Source organism: Echinops telfairi, unplaced genomic scaffold, assembly GCF_000313985.2.
Source record: "Echinops telfairi isolate 266 unplaced genomic scaffold, ASM31398v2 ScPeMD7_9;HRSCAF=40, whole genome shotgun sequence".
Taxonomy (NCBI): Eukaryota; Metazoa; Chordata; class Mammalia; order Afrosoricida; family Tenrecidae; genus Echinops; species Echinops telfairi.
In genome coordinates, this window is record NW_022103906.1 from 36,295,587 (window position 1) to 36,317,194 (window position 21,608).

Sequence of the window (21,608 nt, forward strand, 5' to 3'; positions counted from 1 at the left end):
AGAGGGGTGGGGTGCGGGATGTGAAATTTAAAATTCAACTTGTTTGAGGTATCAACTAAGTCCACATGGACGAAATGCACCAGTCTGTGTGATTCAAGGATTGTAAATATAATCCAAATCTAAAGGAGAGAACAGCTTCAGAGCTTAAACTGTGGATACCTGGTCTGCAGGAAACTATGGAAGACAGTGGAAGCCCCAAATCCATTTGCAGACTCCACACATGGATGCAGCCTTCACAATAGAGGGATGTGAGTCGCCTTGCTGTTAGAGAGCATTGTAAAGTCAATTACGGCCGGCGCAGTGAGGTCAAAATGTAAGATCTTATTATTTGATCTCCCTTTGGCCTATTTTAAAAAGTTATTTCAGTTAAAAACAAAAAAGTGAAGAAATACATGTAGATTAAGCCACTGGGGAATCCCCTCTGATCGCAGACGAGGGATGTGAATGGCCTTGCTAACATGCAGAAAGAATTGGAAAGTGGATGCAGTGAAGTTAAAATTTACCAACCCATCATTTGACCTCACTTATGCTTCATTTTAATTTGCTCTAGTTTTTAATATTTTCTGCTATCTTTTCAATAGAGGTTTTTATCCGTTTTACTTTGCTATTGTTAGTAAGTTTTCTTTGTTTCTTTGCTTTGTAATGTTTTTCAGTATATGAAACCCAGGGTAGGTAAACCTACAGAGACAGTAACTGGATTGATGGTTCCATGGGAGTATAGCAGGGGAATTTTGGGGGGAATAGGGAGCTAATAATAATGAGGACAAGAATGAAGAAAAAGTTCTAAAACTAATTGTGGTGGTTATTGTATAACTCTTCTTGATATGATTGAATTATTGAATTCTATGATATGTGATTTATATTCCAATAAAACCGTTGGGAAAAAAGTTTGACTTGTAAGTTAAAATTCCTTTAAAGAGGGTAAGACCTTTAAAAATCTTTTGTTTATGGAGGTTTGTAATTGTTCGGGAGGAAGGGCTGTAAGATGAACAGAGGTGATCAATGTTAGTAAACAACTGGAGACATAGGCCAGGGAATGAAGATGAGGAATTGTCAACGGCAGTGGGAGAAAGCTCAAGGAGTAATTTTTTTTTAAGGGAAAGATACATGCTACAATATTGAACACTTCCTCCATTTCCTGGTGCAACAGTGTGTTGTTTATTGGGCTGCTAACTGCAAGGTTTGCAGTTCAAATTCACTTGCCACTCTATGGAAGGAAGATGAGGCTTTCTGGTCTTGTAAAAATGTATAACCTCAGACACAGTGGCAGTTCTATCCTGTCCTATAAGATGTCCACCAGTCAGAATTAACTTGGCAATCTGCTCTTAAAATTATTACAGCCCAAGAAACCCGAGGGCCGTTCTAAGATGTCCTAGAGTGTCACTCTGAATTAGAACCACGACAGCATAAGACAAAACACAAAGAGGAGGGTTTAAAATGGAGCATTTACTTTATCTGATAGAGATTCACAAAAGATCCCACTGGCTTCTATGAAAACTAAGCACAGTCGGAAGGGGAGAATGATATAATTGTTACCTCAAATCTATGAATTAAGTATAGTTATGTCACCTTTGTTTGTGTGAGTTGCACATCCTCTCACCATATTTATTCAGTCTGTATGCTGAACAAATACTTCATGAAATGGTACTATATGAAGAACAGGGCATCAGGATTGGGGGACGATTCATTAACAACCAGCAATGTATAGATGACACCTGGCTTGCTGAAAGCCAAGAGGACTTGAAGCAGTTACAAATAAAGATCAGAGAGTACAGTTTTTGATGTGGATTATAATTTGATGGAAAGAAAACAAAAATCCTCACAAATGAGCCCATGGACAACACTATGATGAAAGGAGAAAATAGTGATGTTGTCAAGAATCTCATTTTGGCCTACAATCAATCCTCCTGGAAGTGGTAGTCAAAAAACGGAAACAATGCATTGCATTTGGCTAATCCGAAGCACAAAATCTACTTCAAGTGCTAAAAGGCAAAGCCATTGCTTTGAGGACAAAGGTACTCCTGGCTCCAAGCCTTGGTCTTTTCAATTGCCTTATTTGCATGGGAGAGCTGGACAATGCAGAAGAAGACCACAGGAAAATGGATGCACTTGAATTCTGGTCTGGTGCAGACTGTCGCAAGTACCACAGAGTGTCGGGAGAACCGACTCCTCTCTCTCAGAGAAAATCCTGGCGTTTCACTTTCTGTTTCTCTGTGGTATTTTTCAGAGACAAATATTCTCGCTGGCTACAGATACATCTATGTTGGCTGCAGCAACTGCTTAAATATCTGCTTCTAACACTGTCTGAAGGACAAGGCTGAATTTCTGTCTTATCTCCATCTTTCTTTAGGGAGCAATGGTTAATTTGAGTATATGTCAGATCATAGCCCTGCTACATTTTACTAATGTCAATATTTTCACTATGTAATAGTACACAGCGCTATACCTGAAATCTTCCAGGCTGGCAGGGTGCTATTACAAAAGATTGCTTAATTGTAGATTACTGTTGTACATTTAAATTTCAGTAGCATATTAAGTTGTCAGACTTAATTACCGTTATATGTTTAGATTATGCCACAGATTATTTAGTTCAGTACCTATGTTTGCCAACCTGTTCTCCTTGCAACTTGACAGGGCAATAATTAGAGCATTATTGAAAAACCTAAAATTGTGTGTGAAGATGTCCAGGAACACTGCTGTTCTTACTTATCGCTCGGAGATTCTTCATTCGGATGCCCCCTACCTTGAATATCTCTTGAGGAAACACTGTGTAACTTAATATGTAGCTCATTGTGACCATGAGGATGTAGAAAATCCATCTATCCCACAGAAGGCTCAGAAGGTGTACTCAAGCATGATCTCTCAATACCACTGGCATTTTAGACTGAGTGATTATTTTCTTCTTTTTAAAATCATTTTATTAGGAGCTCATACAACTCTTATCACAATCCATACATACATCAATTGTGTAAAGCACATTTGTATATTCATTGCCCTCATCATTCTCAAAATGTTTGCTCTCCGCTTAAGCCCCCGACACCAGCTTCTCATTTTCCCCCTCCCTCTCCGCTCCCCCTCCCTCATGAGCCTTTATAATTTATAAATTATTATTTTGTCATATCTTGCTCTGTCCGATGTCTCCCTTCACCCACTTTTTGGGGGTAATTCTTTTCTTGTGGGCTTGTCCTGTGTACTGAATGATGTTTAGCAACATTCTTGCCCTCTATCCATTAGATACCAATAATTGTTACAACTAGAAATATCTCCAGATATTATCAGATTATCTCTGGGGGTCAAAATGGAACCTTTGGTCTAAGGTAGGGGGAAGGGAGGAGAAAGAAAAATTCTCATCAGTCTAATTTTGTAGCGCAGTGTCGAAGATCTTGTTTCTCCCTCTTGACAAAAGCTCACAATGCCTTATTCAACCTTTCGATTCTTGTAAGTAGGTATTTCAAATGCCACATCTTAAATAAGGTACAAGAGAAATATTCATGTAAAATGGAGCGAACATAAGAGGATTCAGAGGATGGGAAATTTCTAGGTACAAGCTGCAGGCAAAATCTAACCGACGTCATTGCCATTGAGTTGGTGCCAACTCCTAGTGACCCTATCGGACACGGTAGCACTGCCCCTGTGGGTTTCCAAGACTGTTGCTCTTTATGGGAGTAGAAGTCCCATCTGTCTCTCTCAGGGTGGCTGTGGGGTCAAATTGCTGACCGTGCTGACTTTGCAGTTAGGAGCCTAATTGTAACCACTATGACACTCTCTACCTGAAGCAATTGCTGGAGCTCTGCGTGAGGTGTTGTGCTCATGTGTCCCACTATACCCCAAACAAGCTCAGTCAATTCAGGATTAGCTCATGCAAAATGAAACCGTGACATTCTTAGAAGTTACAGGGTCCACGCTGTTAGGTTTCATTTTCAAAAGTGGATGTTCTAATATAATAATTATAAAAGCATAAACAGGAAAAGATAAATAAAAGGGACATCAAGAATTAAAATTTCTGTTTATCAAAAGACGTTAACAAAAATAAAAGTGAAAGACTAACAACTAAGAAAATATCTTTAGAAAATATGTATCTGAAAAGAATCTAATAACATTATAAATATATATGTATAATTTCTACATCTTCACAACAAAATGACAAATAACCAAGTCATAAAATTGGCAGAGGACATGACAAGACATTTCACCAAAGAAGACATAAAAATGACCTTCAAATGCATAACAAAAATGTCATTAGCTTTTGTGTGGAATGCTCAGTATATGTCTATGAGGTCATGTTGATTGATTGTGTTATTTATTTCTTCTGTGTCTTGTTGAGATTCTTTCCAGTTCTATATACTATTAAAAGTTTACTCTCCACTTTACCACGCATGAGGTCCTTTTCTAGGAATTGGTCTCTCCTAATAACATGTCCGAAGCACATGAAACACAGTCTCTTTCTATCCTCGCTTCTAAGGAGCATTCTGGCTGTACATTTTCCAAGGAGGATTTGCTTGTTCTTACTTCTATCCTCTTCTACCAACCCAATCATACATTTTTATAGCCAAACTCTAACCCATAACTAGACATTTTTATATTTTTGTTTTTGAATGAATTAATAAACAAATGAGAGCATGAATATCACTAGATATGTAGGAAACGAGAATTGAGATAACAGGTTTATATTTTTTAACCTGTATAAAAGATGAGATTTAAAAATAATAGAAGAGACGATTTATCCAAGCATTAACTATATAACTATATGGCTTGTGATGCCAACTAGCATATTCCACGTTCATCTTCAGTGAGCATCTTTATCTGTACATTGATAACATTGACATGCTCATTGATCATTCGTTTGCTATCCAATCACTAAGAGCTGTAAGTAGGCATATGCACACACATATTTGTGTGTAAGTACACACTACTATTGTGGAAATCTAAAAAAAATTTTCTTGTGGAAATATAGGCACTTCTTGTGGAAACAGGCATGGTCCTCATTGCTAAGCAAAGGATTTATGAGGCTGAACACCATAGCACTTCTATAGCTTTTCAGATTTGCTTAGCAAAGGAACGGCTCATACCTCTTGAGTATGGCTTTTTATCACACCTTGATATTCACAAAGTGCTTTGTTATTAGTTCTCTTTTTCAAACAATCTTGCAACAGTAGGTGCTGCTGTGAGGTTTCCTTGTCTAGTTAAGGTGTGTCAAATAGCTGGCTCCCTTCGCCCAGCAAAGGTTAGACAAGCTTATTGGTGTATTCCTGTGTCTCAAGAACTTTAGATTGTCCTCACCAGAGTCAGAGAGAGAGATTTTTCAGTTTCCCAATTTGGCTCATGATTATTTTTATCTGCAGCCATGATCACAGAAAACCTCACATGAAACTCCTTTGAGCTCTCCAAGCATCATCTAAAGTGGAATCACTGTGGCCAGTAATCCCTGGCCTAAAAACCAAAGCCGAAGATCAATTTGTCCTCAGAGAAATGGCCAGATGTAGGGGGTTTCATTCATTGTTCACTTCTATTTTGTGGATTGAAAATCTATTTAGATAAAGAAATATTCAGTGAATTGTACTTCCCTATTAAACTGAGTGGGAGTGCTGGTGGTGTAGTGCTTACTTGGTAGGCTGCTAATCTCAAATTCTGTTTGAGTCCACCAGCAGCTCGATTGGAGGATTTCTACTCCTGTAAAGACTTACAGCCATGGAACCCATGGGGGCAGTTTGACCTTGGCCTACAGGGTCACAATGAGTCATAATAGACTCAAAGGCATTGAGTTTGAATTTTGGTCATTAAGCTGAGTAGATAGCATTCAATTTTAAACATAGATTAATACAAAAGTCTTTTCTTGTTTGATGAAAATGTCAAAGTACAATTCTGTAGTGGAAGTTTATTCCAGGTATACTTGGAGCTATAGTAAAATATGTGAAAATTCCTTAAGAGTCCGGCTCAATGGCACATTTATTTCCATTCGGTTGTTATTAGGTGCCTTCCAGGTGGTACTGAATCATGGCAACATTCCAACAGAATGCAGCACTGTGCATGTCAGCCCCATCCACACAGCTGCTATGTTGGAGCCCATTGTAGCAGCTTACATGGCGATTCCTCTTACCGAGGGCCATCATCTCTTTCAGTGACCGTCTACCAAGCATGATGGCCTTCTCCAGGGACTGGTCACATGGCCAAAGTACCTAAGGACTTGAACCTATGTTGCACCACCCTCATTTCTCAGGAGCATCTAACGTCTAAGATTTTTTCATAGTTCAAGAGGATCAATGAATTCTTCTGTAACTCCCTTATTTACTGTCCAGCTTTTCCATGCTCATGAACCAATTAAAAATATCATAGCTTCACTCAGACAAAACTTAGTCCTCAAAGTGTCAGCTTTGTTCTTTAATATTTTTAAAGGTCACGTGCAGAAAATGTGCCCAATTCAATAGGCAATTTTAGGAACTTTCTAGAGGAGCCTCGGTGGCATGGTGGGTTATGAATTGGGCTGCTAACCGGAAGGTCAGCAGTTTGAAACCACTCGTCACTCTATGGGAGAAAGATGAAGCGTTCTACTCCCATAGAGTTATAGTCTTAGAAACTCACAGGGGCAGCTCTACCCTGTCTCAGGTCACTGTGAGTTAGAATCTACTTGATGGCACTTAGTTTAATTTTTTATTTTCTAGTGGTGCAGCAGGTTAAGCAGTTGGCTTCTTACCAAACATTTGGTGGTTAGGAAAATCTCATGAGAGTCTAATTCCATAAAATTACAGCTTTGAAACCCCATGTTTAGATTTTAATGTGTCCTACAGTGTGACAATGAGTCGGAATCACAGGTGTTGTTAGGGCTGCTAGGTTTATGGATGGAGCTAACAGTTCGGATTTGACTACTAATCTGAAATTGGTGATTTGAACCCACCCAGTGGTGTTACAGAAGAAAGTCCTGGTACCCTGCCACTGGTAAATTGTAAGCAAGAAAATCCTGTGGGACAGTTCTACTCTGGAACCCATGGCTGCTATGAGTCAGAATCGACTTGCTCTGATCAGGCCTCGTTTGGTTTTTGGCTAAGTGGCACTAGTTGTACTAGGCACTAAGAGCAGCATGGATGCCCAGAAGGCATGGCCTCTGTCCTGAGAGCTTCCTGCTTCTTTCTCAGACGCTCTTTCTAATCTAAAGCTAAAATATATTTGTATCTTACAAAAGTTAGGAGGGACCTCAATTATTATTTCCTCAAAACATGTATATTTCAGCACTTTGAAAACTGGAAGAGAATTATACTTTATTTTCTCAACCATAAAGTCAGGAATAGAAACTTGGACGTGTTTATGATTCAATAAATATTGATTAATAATAGTAGTAGTAATATAATTACAATGATAATACCACTTGCTATGTTCGTGTGATTAATAGCAACAATAACAGTAACACTTCCTATACTATGATTTTCCTTAAAATGCTAAAACAATAGCATGTGCTTTCCATTTAGAAGATGGAGAGAGTTTTTCATTTGACTTAGAACTCCGGAAAAGACTGGAAGGCTCTTCCTAGTACAGAACACATAAGAGTTGGGAGGGGTCCTAAAGATATCTGCCTCAGTCTCTCTTTCTTCCCATAATTTAAATGCTTGAAAAAGAAGTCAGTTCTCCTGCCTTATTCCATTCCCCAAGCTTTGTCTTGTTCTTACGCATCATGGAGGGCGCTGGGGCAGAGCAGCTTATCCGTAGGGCGCCGATGTTCAGGGTAGCCATGATGGTCTCTGTGTCCACCGGCATCTGGCTGAGCGAATGCTTGTAGGGTGGGGACAAGACAGCACACATGGAGCATTCCTGCACGTTGGCTGCGTGGAGGTCACCGGAGTAGAGTGCAGAACCCTAAAAGGAAGTCAGAAAGAGGAGAGACAGCGCTCAGCAGGCGCAAAGATTTCACATCATGGCTCTATGGGTGTTCTGCTTGTGAGTGACAGAGTCCCCGCCTCAGACTGCTCCAGTCCCCCTGATTGGTTGTAAAGCTTAGTTTCCTGATGCCCAAGACATTTGGTGTTATCAATTATTAATATGTTAGTTTGAGTAGGTTTCACACACTCTTTCCTAGGACAAGTCTTGCTGAATCAAAGGAGGCTCGTAGGCCCAGTGCGATTACCGAAGTGGGAGAAGAGAAATGGATGACGGATGGTGGTGGTGAGGAAACAATTCAGGAAAAGAGGAGGGTGTGTATCTAAAGGAATATGAGTAATTCTCACACTTGTGTTACTGGCTCACACTGATTTTATTTTCTGGATGAATTAGCATAATGGGGAAGAAATTGTGATAGGCAATGTGAGGAAACTTGGATTCTGAAATGGTTGATTCCTAATACTAACTGGATCTGGAGACTGCGGATCATTTTCTTTATCACGCTATGCTCTGGACTGAAGCAAGGGAGTGGAGACAGGGAACACTGTAATGGCAATGACATGCTTTCATGTACTTCACAAATGCATACAACAAATTTTTCATTCAAGGAAATGGCATAGGGTGGGCTGATGTCTGATGAGGATTTAGTACAAATAGAACTATTATAATACCAGATATGCACAACCAATCTATTTCTCAACAATGTAACTTTAATTCTTCTTCTTCACATATCAGGCAGCATTGTGTTCTCCATCAGAAAAAATGAGAAAGAGCACCAAACGTAATCAGAATTAGCCTGTTTTCCATGAAGTCAGAAAAACTTTCAGAAGACACTCATATATGTAGAAAGGTCATAGCATGTGGAGTAATTCTGATTCATCAACTACAAGATGTGGATTTAAGCCTAGATCCATTACTCACTATCTGTGTCATCCAGACAGGATATTTGCTCCCTCTATCCCTAAATCTACCATCTTCAATGTAATCAGGATCCCGGATGGTGTAGTGGTTACTTGTTGGGCTGAGATCTACACGGTCAGCAGTTTGAAACTCACCAGCAGCTCCGTGCAATAAAGAGTGGGCCTTTCACTCCCATGAACAGATATAGTCTCGGTAACCTACAGGTGGGGTTCACTATAAGTTGTCATTGATTCAATAGTAGTGTGTTTGGTTTTGGCTTAAATGTAATAACTCAAAAGTGCTATTTTGAGGATTAAATGAGTTAATATGTATAAAATGTTTAGAATCATTTCGGGCATGCAGCAAACACTATATAACTGCAAGCTGTCATTACTATGACTATTACTAGTGTTAGTGTTATTATCATTGTAAGTATTCACTATCTCTCACGGGACACTGACAGGCAAAATGTATATCTGGGGAAAATTCCGGAGAAATCGCCATTCTCTCTGTAGGTAATCCAGCGATCCAATGAACACGATGTCCTTGAGTTCATTCAGGGTGTAGTTGCTGGCTCTCAGTGGCATTACGAAGTTCCGAAGCCCCATCAAAGTGGAGTGAGCGTCTCCAAAGACACACGCGACAACGTGATTTCGAAATTCAGTTTTCTTGTCAGATCGTTTCTAAAGCATAAGCACGTCAGAGTCAGGAACGTTTTAGAAACATGATGAGAGGCCCTCTAGGAGGGAACACCCCCTTCCCCCAATTGCTACCTTTCTGGATGCATTGACATGCAGCACCTTTGTAAGTCTACTATAATTTTACAGGTATCTTATAGAAGTAAAACTTATGCGTAAGTGGGATGAATATGCCTTTTCGTGGAGTCTGTTTTTTCTCGGTTTTTTGAAAAGTTATCAATTGCTTCAATTAATACTCAAATTAATATCATTAGGGTGTTATGTCAGTAGACTGAATGAGGAAAATAGCTCTGATTTTCCTTATATGTTGTTAGTCTTATTATGTACACTAGTATGATTCAGTGAAAATATTAAACATCCTAAATTATAATCCTAAACTCGTCTTTGAGCACTAGGCATCAAGTTGGGCTACATATTTCATGTTTCAGTGGTTCTTCAGACGAAAATTTGAATCAAATGAAATTGCAGTTTGGGGATCAAAAATGGTGGAATACTGGCAATGTCTTGTGGGTCAACCCCTTACACGGAATTAACTCCATAGACGCCAGTCAGGGACACTCATTATGCAAAGCGCCCGAAAGAAATGGAAAGTTATAAAAATTTTTATTGATCCCTTTGCTTGACTCTATTTCATACTGGTATCAGTATTAACAATTTTGAACATTTCCTCTACATCTGTAAGTTGAAGACAAAATAATACAGAGGACCTATTCAGATTAGGTTTTGTCAATATTCATATGTATTCATGATTATAATATATAGAACATTTTTAAATGATGAAAAATTTCTGAAGCCTGCTTTAGTTTCATTTTAGGGAATGCACCATTATAATAGGATAAGTAAAGGAATGCAATGAGAAGAGCTAGTTTTGTATTCTGCTTCAGTCAACTGTCACCTTCGTGATGCTGAGCAAATTATGTCATTGCTCTGACCCTCAACTTACTTACACTTTGAAAGGTTAAAAACAAAAAAAAACATAATACAAGTTAATTTTGTTGTGAAACTGAGTAAATATGGAAAATTAAAAGCTCAACTCATTTAAGTCATTTAACAACTATTGATCAGTTCTGAATCTTATCAAAGTTCTTTGATTGTCAAAGCATGACACTTGGAAACTAGCAAATAGCCCGAGGCCTCTTTTGAAAAGTTCTTCATGTGTGAGTGTGTGTCGCATTCCTGGGCAGAAGAAGATGCAGGTTTCCAATGGAACTTTCATTTTTCCTTCAGTTCAGCCTTCACTTGGTTAAAAGACAAGTTTCTCAGAGAGGAGGTTAGTGACATCTAACAGCTGACATCTAAGTTATTACAGTCAGTCAAATTAGAATGCACGCATATGGGGAAATACTCTCTTTCCAAAGGGTTTCTTCCTATTAGGAGAAATAATGCTACCTGTCTGAAGAGCTTTCGTAGAGAGTGATTTGAATCCTCACCAAACCTATTAAATTATTTTCTCCAGCGAATCCAATAAGTTTTAACTTGAATAATAAAGCCCCCAAGGGCATTTAATGTAACCTGCCTAAAGTCCAACAATAGCTCTTCAGAGAAGCACTAAACAATTAGAGACAAGGTGCACGGCATCAAGCATGAATGGGCACAGTTAAAGAGGCAATTTCTCCAAGACACTGTGGCATTGAACTATCTCCCAATTGAGAAAGATGGTGACTTTGGGGCAAAGGGAACAGGAACTCTTTATTCAAAGTAACTTAAAGTTACCGCTGTCATTTGATGCTAAGGCCAATTAAACTAATTTCAAAGTTTTCCCAGGTATTGCAATCTGGAAATCTCTTCCTAGGGTGGCCAATCTGAAAATCCTTAGAATTCCTAAGACTGGAAGACCATTTAAACTTATTTTAAAAATCGGGTAATATTTGGAATTACATTTCACATCAAGAATCATAAAGGGCATATCTAACTGTGTGCATAGTAACTATGACCCAATAAAAATTCTATTATTTCCACTCCTAGGTTTTGGGGATGCTTCAATCTGTAATCAACTTCTCAACATTTCCATACATTGACTTTCCCCGGAAAACATGTTTGGGTTCCTGCTGAACGGATGTTTATTTTGCTTAGTTCAGAATAAGACATAATTGCTAAAATGGCAAGTTTCCACAGCCTTACCAATCTTTGTGTTGATATGACAGCTCTGACAGTTTCATGCTTCTGATCAAATGATTGATCATACTTTTACAAAAATTGGAACATGGTGTGTCAAAAAACTGGCACTGAGCCACAAGGAAGTTGTCAGTGTGTGCTTGTGTGTGTGTGTGTGTGTGTGTGTGTGTGTGTGTGTGTAACAGGAAAAGAGAACTAAACTACTTTTGGGAAATAGTAAAAACATTTCATCACCAGCGAATCATAGATGTGACTGCATAGGGTACATACAGGATATGGGTAATTGCTTTGGTTAATTAAATTTTGAAATTACCGACTGTAAAGTGTAATACTGAGATTATATTTGAGTTTTTAGCTCCGGCAAGTGGGAATAGATGGGAATTGAGGCAGCAGGTGTCAGACCTGGATTAAGATACAAGACTATTTACATCTTGATTGCATGTATTTTAGTAGTTGAGTTAGCTTGTCTCCTTAAGAAAATAGAAATAGGAGCAAACTGTACTATCTGTATGGATTCCCTCAGTTTGAATGGAGTTGAGTTTCTAAGACATGTTCTTGGCTAACGTGTGAAATTAAGTGGAGTGTGTTCAACGTAGAAGAAAAGTGGGGTGGTGGGAGAAGCACTATAGAAAATCCAGTCTTTGAAACCCAAATATTAAAGTAATGCTTGTTCATTCTAAAAAAGGAAAAGCTACGTTCTTAGAAATAGAAGGTGTCCCTGGTGCATTTACCTTAATTAAATGTACTAGCAAAATGATGAAGTTTCAAGAGAACATTTTTCTGAATAAATGAGTCAGCTGAATTGTTAAAGGAGAGAAGAAGCAGTTGATGTGTGTACGTGTTTCAAATCTCAGCATATTATCCACATAGGCCTTCTAGCAAGAGCCACAGCTGTGACTGCACTCTTACCCACAACATCGAATCAGGTGAGGTCTGTGCTTTTCTTTCAACATTCAGTTCCCGAAGCAGAAAGGGCACCTGCTTATGACTGAGGAAAGGATGCCATTTTCCCTAAGAGATGTTTCGTTGTCTTAGAGATATCATGCAAGGTCACCTACCAGAATCACCTTGTCAAAAGGGGTTGCTTTGCACCAGTGAAACATGCCACTGGTATCAAATCTCCAATGATGGTGGTCATTTTCATTATGAATATTCCTAAAGAGGAAGAATGGAAAATTAGTCTGAGAACATGCGGGGCTCCAGTGCAAGAAATCCAGACCGTGGAACTCACTAGATCCTTGGACCCAACGTGGAAAATAATTTTTTTTAAAAATCTCAGGCCTGTGAGAATCAAGAATCATGGCTGGTGTCCAAAGGGCGCTAAGAACTAAATGGCCAGACTTTAAGTACTTGGGAAAACCACAGAAGTCCACTGAGAGTGGGCCACACAACTAACTCTTCCCAGTGAAATATTGGACAGAAATGACAGTTGAGATAGCAAAAAACCCCAGTTTGACCCTTCTGGTTTTCTCATAAGCAGCCCTAGAGACGATCAATCCGGGTACCTGGGTCCCTACACGGAGCAGAGTGCCCTGTCCCGTGGGACATGCACCATGAACAAAAAATAAATGTGTTCACCCATTGAGATTTCTGTGCTGTTGCCACAGTAAAAACCTAGCTTACCCCAAATTAATACAATTTCCCAAACCCTTTTCCATGGAGTATTAGTACCTAGAGAAGCTGGAGGGAATATCTTCTCTGGTTTGACAGACATGGAAAAAAGCAGCCCCTCTTTAAGAGTCATGCTGTACTGTAGCCTAGGGCAGGTCTGCAAAGTCTCGAGATAAAAGTCAATCCACGCAGACCTGTTATCTAGGGGTCGACTCCTACTCATAGCGACCCTGCAGAACCGAGTAGAACTGCTGCTTGGGGCTTCTGAGCTATCACACTTCCAGACAGACTGCCTACCTTTCTCCCTCAGAGCTGCTGATGATTGGTAATTCCTTAGCAATCTTCCTGTTAGCAGTCCAATGCCTCCCCCACTTCCCCATCAGAGCTCTAAATCAGTGCTTTCCAAACGTACTTGACAAAAAAGTTTTCCCCATCTATTTATGTATAGAGCTCTGGAGTGCGGCGAGTTAAGCGTTGGGTTACTAACACAAAGGTAGGCAGTTCGAACCCACCAATCGCTCTGTGGGAGAAAGGGGATGCAAGGTAGCCTGACTAAATGACTGACTAGTTAACACATCTTTTGATGGTTTAAAGAGTCATAAGCTACAAGCCCCAACAGAGAACCCAAAGAACCAGATGCTTTCTCAATGGGATGAGACAGGACCCTGAAGATGGCTTTATGCCAAATCTGTCACGGCCCCTCTCCAGGAATGCACCTACGACCTTAGTCTGGTATTGATATTTACCAAACATGGATGACTTTACAATGGTACTAGTTCATAGAACTTTCTTTCCCTTCCTGCTTAGTTTCCTAAACATTATCTCCCTGAATTCTCAAGACATGTATACAGTATAGTCACCCAAGTTGTTGGTGTCTGCCCTTCATGGACACTTTGAAAACCATTTGGAAATCACTTTCTTCCGCTAGAGAAAAGGGATTTTCTGTCCGCTCTTCTTAGGATCCAAGTCTATAACTCTTGCTACTACTTTTCCCCTGTCACTTCCTTCAGCTATTTCCTACTTTCCTTTTCCCCTCCTCTCCCTCAATAATGAATGAGGAGTCTTGGTCTGGTGATTACACGCTCCTTTGGCAAATGGAATATGATCTTCTCACAAGCACATTTTAACTGGCTTCAGAATAGCAAATCAATCACTGTACACTTTCCTATTGTAATAAAAGTATGATCTATGTACACAAGCTGTCATAGACAACATCTTTCTTCGTTCTGATATGATGGAAAACAGATACGCCTTGGAGAAAACACCTGTTGGAGACCTGCCTTAGAGAACAAGCTGGAATAGATCCTCTTCATCATAAAGGCATCCATCTGGTGTCCTTGCCACAGCCAAACCTGATGTGATTTAGATCATCATCCCTTAGCTACAGCTGCCTTCTGCCATATACTTTGCAAATGACATGATCCTTGAAGAAATATACCTACCTAAAGAGACGCATACGTCACCCAGGAGAATGCTTAGCACTAGCATTCTTAGAACTTGGAGCCAAAAAATAGAATCCAAAGGCCACTGGAGGAAAAGGGAGCCGGGGGCATCATCCATATCATTTGGGGGCGGGGCACATCTTGCATACAGATAGAAGCCTCTTGGGTGAGCTCTGGTGAGTGTGGGAGAGTTTGGCAAAACTGTGGTGATGGTTATCTGGGATATATTTGGAGTGAGGGTGAGATTGTTTCCTTGAGTCCCAAGATATGCCTCTATGTCCACAGCAACAGTATGGCACTCAGCATGGGAGGATCCAGGGAGATACAAAATTCAGAAATGTTTTCATTTAAAGTCTCTCTGTCTTCATTCCACCTCTGGAAGTCGATAGGTAAAGTGTTGTTGGGTGAGAAATTTTGCAACCAATCCACTTAAAATAAAGACTCAAGGCTTTGTTCTAAAGCATGGCTTTATTCTGTATAAAGTCAAAGTCTTGTGAGAACCTGCTTCAAGTGCCCCGGCTCAGGAATGCAGGCACTTCCCTTTTTGCTTTCTAGAATTGTTCTTAAAGAGAACTTTTACTCTTCAGTATTTACAGCAATGTGGCCTGTATGGAGTCTGCTTTTTAAGGGAAGATACAGATGAAAACATCCATGCTTTTGTTTCTTGATGGAGACATCTGATTAAAAAGAGCCTTAGCCAAATAAGAGAACTCCAATCAAGAAGGGGAGGTAGATTTCATAATGTTAACTCCAGAAGCATCATTCCTAAGCGTATACGTTTATCGCTGTTATTTCCTTCACTTTACAGATTTGATGTGAGGATTCTTGAAAATGATCTTTCAAGGACTAGGATCTGCTGCTATTCACAAGACCTGCTATCCAGTTTGGAAAGCAACTACATTCCCTGTTTCTTGCACAGGCTCCCTGATCGGACATGTGACGGAATCCTGGTCTTGTGTCTATTCCACTGGGAATCTCATTAAAAGACCACAGGAGACTTGCAAAATCTTACCAAAGAGATTTTTCCCATCAATATAGAACAGTAGATATTTTGCTTAAGAGTTAAATGAAACAAAAATTGCAAGTTTCATAAAGCTTTAGCAAAGGGAGCACCAGTCTGCTGGCTGAGGACTGGTCAAGCAGGGAGGAGCAGATTTGGGTGTCCTGGACTTTCAGGGCCCTACTGAATATCTGCAAAATTCACTAAAATGGTCTCTTTAAGGAATGCTCAATTCCCACTTAAAAAAAAAAGCGGGGGGATCCTTTAAGCAAGGGCACCTTTGGTAGCGCTGTCCGTTTTGCCTTGTGAAGTTGACACCTGCCTTTGCTCCAGGGCCATTGTCCGTATTAACAAGGCACTTCAATCCACACGTGACTTGGAAATATTGTTTTACTGTTCCCATTTGACTTTCACTTTGTGTGTTCGAGGTCAGGGCAATTTACCTCAACCTTTGGGAATATGAGGACAGATTGTATTAATAGTGCCCTCCTGGTCCCTCCTGCTTTACGCCATCTCTCTTCCTGCCTCTTGCATGCACACGTGAGCACGTACACGCACCTGTGCACATATCATAGTCAGATTGTAGAATAGGACCCTGATGTCTCTGGTCACATGACTGCTTCCTTTCTTTGGGTCACACCTGGCTGTCATGTATTCATGACAAGGCATTCATTTTACCCTGAGAGATAGTTGAGGTTTATACAATTGGATACTTTTCTTATTTTTCATAATCCCCTCCCCACCGAGGAATCTGAGTATGAGAAAGCTGGAAATGGATCCTGCGAGCTCTGAGAAACTCGCAGGACTGCGCAACCCATGGAAGAGTCTGAGGAGGGTGATGAAGACGAAGCACCTTCCCTTTAGAAGGACCTTAACCATCACAGCTGTTCACAGCTAGGCTCTGTGCCTTCCCCCCACCTTGACCTGATGCCCTGGCTGAGGATGTTTGACTGAGTAACACGGCAGAAAACCGGCCACGGAATCTCATTAGATCTCACAAGATGTTGACAATAGGATGGCTATTGACCGATCCCATGCCCTCACGGCCCTCATCTGGAAAAAGCTTAGGACACTCTTCTAGAAGGAAGGTTTGTTACAATGACCAACTCCTGGGGTATCCCTGGAGTTCAGGTTTTGTGATGCATGAGAGTTTCAGTGCTAAGCTAGGTCATGTTGCTGCCAGGACACTGCTCCCTGCTAATTGAGAATAAAACACTTGAAACAGGACATGCAGAAGACCTTTCCTACTTCCACACTCTGCCCAGAGAACGCTTCCCACCTTTGATGCTTTAAATGAGTTTTGCTAATGTTCCACGGAAGAAAGGGCAGCTGAGTGGTCATGCCCTGCATTTGTAAAACAACCAGTTTCTAGTCAATTACATTTTCCAATTTCTCTCTGATTTTTGGTCTTTCCTGATTTTTTGCGTAAAGACAGTCCTTGAAAGTCATTTTGGAATAATAAACTTTAATAGCAAAGTTTGTAGGCATGATAAAAAAATCTTTAAATAACATTTTAAAATGTGTATGACCACTCAGACATAGCATTGTCTTCAGTGTAATCTTATTTCAGAATTTAGAGAATACAAACTGTGTTCTAAGGTAAACCAAATCAGCTGTGAAAGAGGGTTCGATTTGCCTTTAGATTCTACTTTCCAGATGGTTTCTATCAAAACCTTAGCCTCTGTTTTTGACATTTCCCATTTAAAATCTCCACGAAGACATTTTTTTTACCTTCATGGTTAGATATTAGACCTGAGTTCACAGTGGGCCCAGCCTAGGTGAGCCAAGAATGGAATGGTTTTACCATTAAATAAACAGCATCTGAGCATCTCCCTCCTAAGCGATGCTTTATTTTTAATAAGTAGAAACTGATATTTTTTCATAGCATTTCCCATGAAAACATGAATGTGCACATCTCTGAACTTAAAGTGTTAGCAGATGGAATCTCAAGGAGAAAGATAAAATGATAATTCCCTTCTTCCTCACACATTCCCTCCACAAACCCCATTTCAATCCTTTTGTATTTTATGGATATTGCACTTGGGATTTCCCAGTGTGAACACAAATGCAGCATGACCTGCAAGCAGCCTACATCTTTAATAAAGGCCAAAGTCTGTGTACTTGTGGCTCAGGGCAAGCTCAGGTCCCACAGGGACAATTGCCACAAGCAATCTCTTCAGCAGGCCACTCTCATAAGGTTGAGTTTTTAGGTCCTCTTCCCCGCATTGGACTACGCTTTCCCATCTGCAACACTTTCTCAATATCAAATGAGCAAAGTATACCTATAAGCTCACCTAGGTGAAAAACAAACAAACAACTTTCCTCATGGCCAGTTTTGTGAAGATAATCTCAATCTAGTGGACTGGGAACTGGACAAATGAGTCGGTTCTCCTGCTGCCTTAAATCATAAAATATAGTGCTGCAAACACATGCCAATGCCAAGCAAAAGATTTCTCTCCTCTTAGTTTTTTTGCTAATACATTGAGGCAGAGAGCAGGAACATGGGATATCAATCCACAGCCTTAATTTTTATTGGATTGATATCCTTCACAAAGTTTTATCTGCATGAGCTAGGCTAGAAATTAATGTGACACAAATACTTATGCAGCAAGGTGAGATACTGGGTATGGGAAATTACTAAAAATAATATAACCCCAAAGAATCAGGATTGGCTAAATAGCAGCCCTCAAATGTTATTGGTGCATTGGGGGCAAGAAAAGAAGAGGAGGAAGGACAGAGAGCGGTAGATAAGGAAATAGAAGAAAGAACCAGGAGGCAAAGGGCATTTATAGAGGTCTAAATGCAGGCATGTATATATGTAAGTATATTTATATACAATAATAGGGAAATAGATCTATGTACATATATTTATAGTTTAAGTATCAAGGTAGCAGACGGACATTGGACCTCTACTCAAGCACACTCTATCCAACAACACTTTGTTCCAATAACCTGGCATTCCATGATGCTCACCTTCCTGACACAATCACTCAAGATAAAATGGGTGCATAGCTGAGGAAAGCTGATGGTGCCTGGCTATCAAAAGATATAGCATCTGGGGTTTTAAAGGCATGGAGACAAATAAGCCATCTGGTTGAGAAGAAAAAAAAATCCACATGGAAGAAACACACCAGCCTGGGTGATCAGGAGGAGTGGATGGGATCAGGTATTAGGCATCAAAAAACAAAAAATCAAATCCATGTGAATGAGGGGGAGTGCGGAGTGGAGACCCAAAGCCCATCTGTAGACAATTGGACATTCCCTTACAGAAGGGTCACAAGGAAGAGATGAGTCCGTCATGGTGCAGTAGAGCACCGATGAAACATACAACTTTCCTCTAGTTCTTTCATGCTTCCTCCCCCCCTACTATCATGATTCCAATTCTACCTTATAGAACCGGCTAGACCAGAGGATGTACAGTGGTACAGATAAGAGCTGGAAACATAGGGCATCCAGGACAGATAAACCCCTCAGGACCAATAATGAGAGTAGTGATACCAGGAGCGGAAAGGGAAGGTGGGGGAGAGAGGAAGAACTGATCACAAGGATCTACATATAACCCCCTCCCTGGGGGATGGACAACAGAAAACTGAGTAAAGGGAGACATTGGTCAGTGTAAGACATGACACAATAATAATAATTTATAAATTATCAACAGTTCATTAGGGAGGGAAAATGGGGGAGGGAGGGGAAAATGAGGAGTTGATACCAAGGGATCAAGTAGAAAGAAAATGTTTTGAAAATGATGATGACAATAAATATGCAAATAAGATTGACACAATATACGTATGCATGTACTGTGATAAGAGCTGTATGAGCCCCCAATAAAATGATTTAAGGGAAAAAAAAAGAGCTATCCAATTGGAAGTTACAAACTGTGAAGGGAAAAAGAAACTAATAACTGCAGGATGTATGCAGGAATATTACTGATTTTCCCCCCTGGAAATAGGAAGTGACTTGTGAAAGTTTCTTATTCATTTTCCTTAGTTCCTCTGAAATCCCTGTGGCTGAATGTTGAGATGGAGACAAGTATTAGATCCTGGTGATTATGGATTTTTGAAAGCATTGGAAAAACATTATGGTGTACTGAGGGCCACAGACTTTTAAAATCCCCTCACATCTGGAAACCATCACAGGAGGGAAGCTTGCTGAAGAAAGGCATTCTGAGTGTTATAACGTTTTACTTAGCACCAGCCACCTGTCAAGAAGCAGTGGAGATAATGGAGATGAAGATCATTTGGGATCACTCGTGGCATGGGGCTCCTGCCCTCCTCCTGCTTTATGTGCAACATGATGGCTATTTTTAAAACTTGGTGTGCTTTGATTAAAAGCGAAAGGTTAGAAGTAGGGGTCTCTGGTGGGAGTAAAAGGTTGTGGTTAGTGTTCTTTAGTAAGAAGAATGATTAAAGTTGGGCTTTTAATAGGGATGAAAAGTGTAAAAATTTTTTAGTGGGAGACAGAAGGGAAGTTTCTGTCGTCATAAGGGAGGGAGATCATGACCACTCTTCCCTATATGTTCCCTGTGTCTTCATGCTTTTAGTCAAGGTTAAGGGCAGAGGCTGAGAAAACAGGAGATGTTTCTTGCTTTGTCCACTAATAGTGTAAAGTTCAATTTCTAAAGGTCATCAAATTCTTGACTTTCCTTGACAATCTGCATAAAAACACTATCTGCTTTCTAAATGTGGAGCCTTTGCACAGGAACTATCTGGGTGTGTTACCATTTCCTCTACTTATTAATTCAGAGAAAACTATTTGAGGTCATTTGTTGCTTTTTCCTCTTTCGTACTTAATCACAGCCATGTAAATTAAAAATATTGAGAGAAAAAAGGACAGGCATTGAGAGAGTAGAAGAAAAGAGCACAAAAGAAAAAGAATAATAATTCTGCAACTTCTCTGGGAATTTTCCTATAATTTGCAAATAGCATTAACAAAGAATACAACTTTAGGCAATAACATTTCTTCTTATACCTCAGTTAATTTCAGATGCATTTGTCTGAATATGTATCTTCCTTGCTATGTTTATAACTCGGAAACAGATCATGAGTTCACCACTGGCATACAGCAGGCGACAGCACATGCATATTCCTCTTCATTGTTCTTGTGGACTACATGGAAACTCCAGAATAGTGTGTTATCAAGGTTTAGAGCCAAGGGACTCTGCCCTTTTAGAGTAAACTAAATTGTCAACTGTATTTATTAGTTACTGTTAAGGTCATTCAATTCATGGGGATCCTTTATATATCAGAATAGAACTGTGATATATAGAATTTTTATTAGTTCATTTTTCAGAATTAGATCACTAGGACTTCCATCCAATATGTCCCTAGGGGACTTCAAAACTTCAGTCTTTCAATTAATAGTTGAACATTTAACAATTTACACAACCCAGGGATTCTTTCAAATATAGATTAACCCCCCACACACACACACACATACACAAAACAAAACTCAAACTCAAACCAGCTGTTATTAAGTCAATTCTGCCTCATAGTAACATAGATTGTTGTTGTTGTTGTTGTTAGGTGCTGTCCAGTCAGTCCTGACTCATAGAGACCTATGTCCACCAGAACACAACACTGCCTGGTCCTGTGCCATCCTCACACTTGTTCTTATGGTCGAGACCATCACTGTAGGGACCGCCCAATATTGCTGGCATGCTATGAATATATGATTATACTTGACCAAATTCACTGCTTAGGAGTAATTTATAGGATTCTGTCATATACCTCTAGCCCATCATTTTTTTCAATAGTTTATTGGCATATAATTCACGTCATACAATTAAATAGTTCAATCACATCAAGAAGGGTTCAATAATCATCACCATAATCAGTTTGAGAAAATTTCTTCATTCTTGTACCTACCATTAGCCTGTGTTAGTCTGGGTTGACAAGAGAAACAAATCCAGCGATACTCATATGTGCATGTGTGTAAGAGAGACTTCTATATCCGAGAATAATTGTATATTAAGAAAAC

The 21,608-nt window shown here is 39.8% G+C and overlaps 1 protein-coding gene across 1 annotated transcript in view; it reads right to left on the reverse strand.

The window, feature by feature from the left end:
- Window positions 1–21,608, reverse strand: part of KCNU1 (potassium calcium-activated channel subfamily U member 1) — a 193,909-nt gene that overhangs the window by 30,984 nt on the left and 141,317 nt on the right. The window contains exons 20-22 of the mRNA XM_045286870.1: window positions 12,638–12,734; window positions 9,228–9,449; window positions 7,659–7,845 (exon numbers count right to left, since the gene is read on the reverse strand). Of these exons, the coding sequence (XP_045142805.1) occupies window positions 7,659–7,845; window positions 9,228–9,449; window positions 12,638–12,734 (506 nt within the window). The remainder of the gene's footprint in view (window positions 1–7,658; window positions 7,846–9,227; window positions 9,450–12,637; window positions 12,735–21,608) is intronic.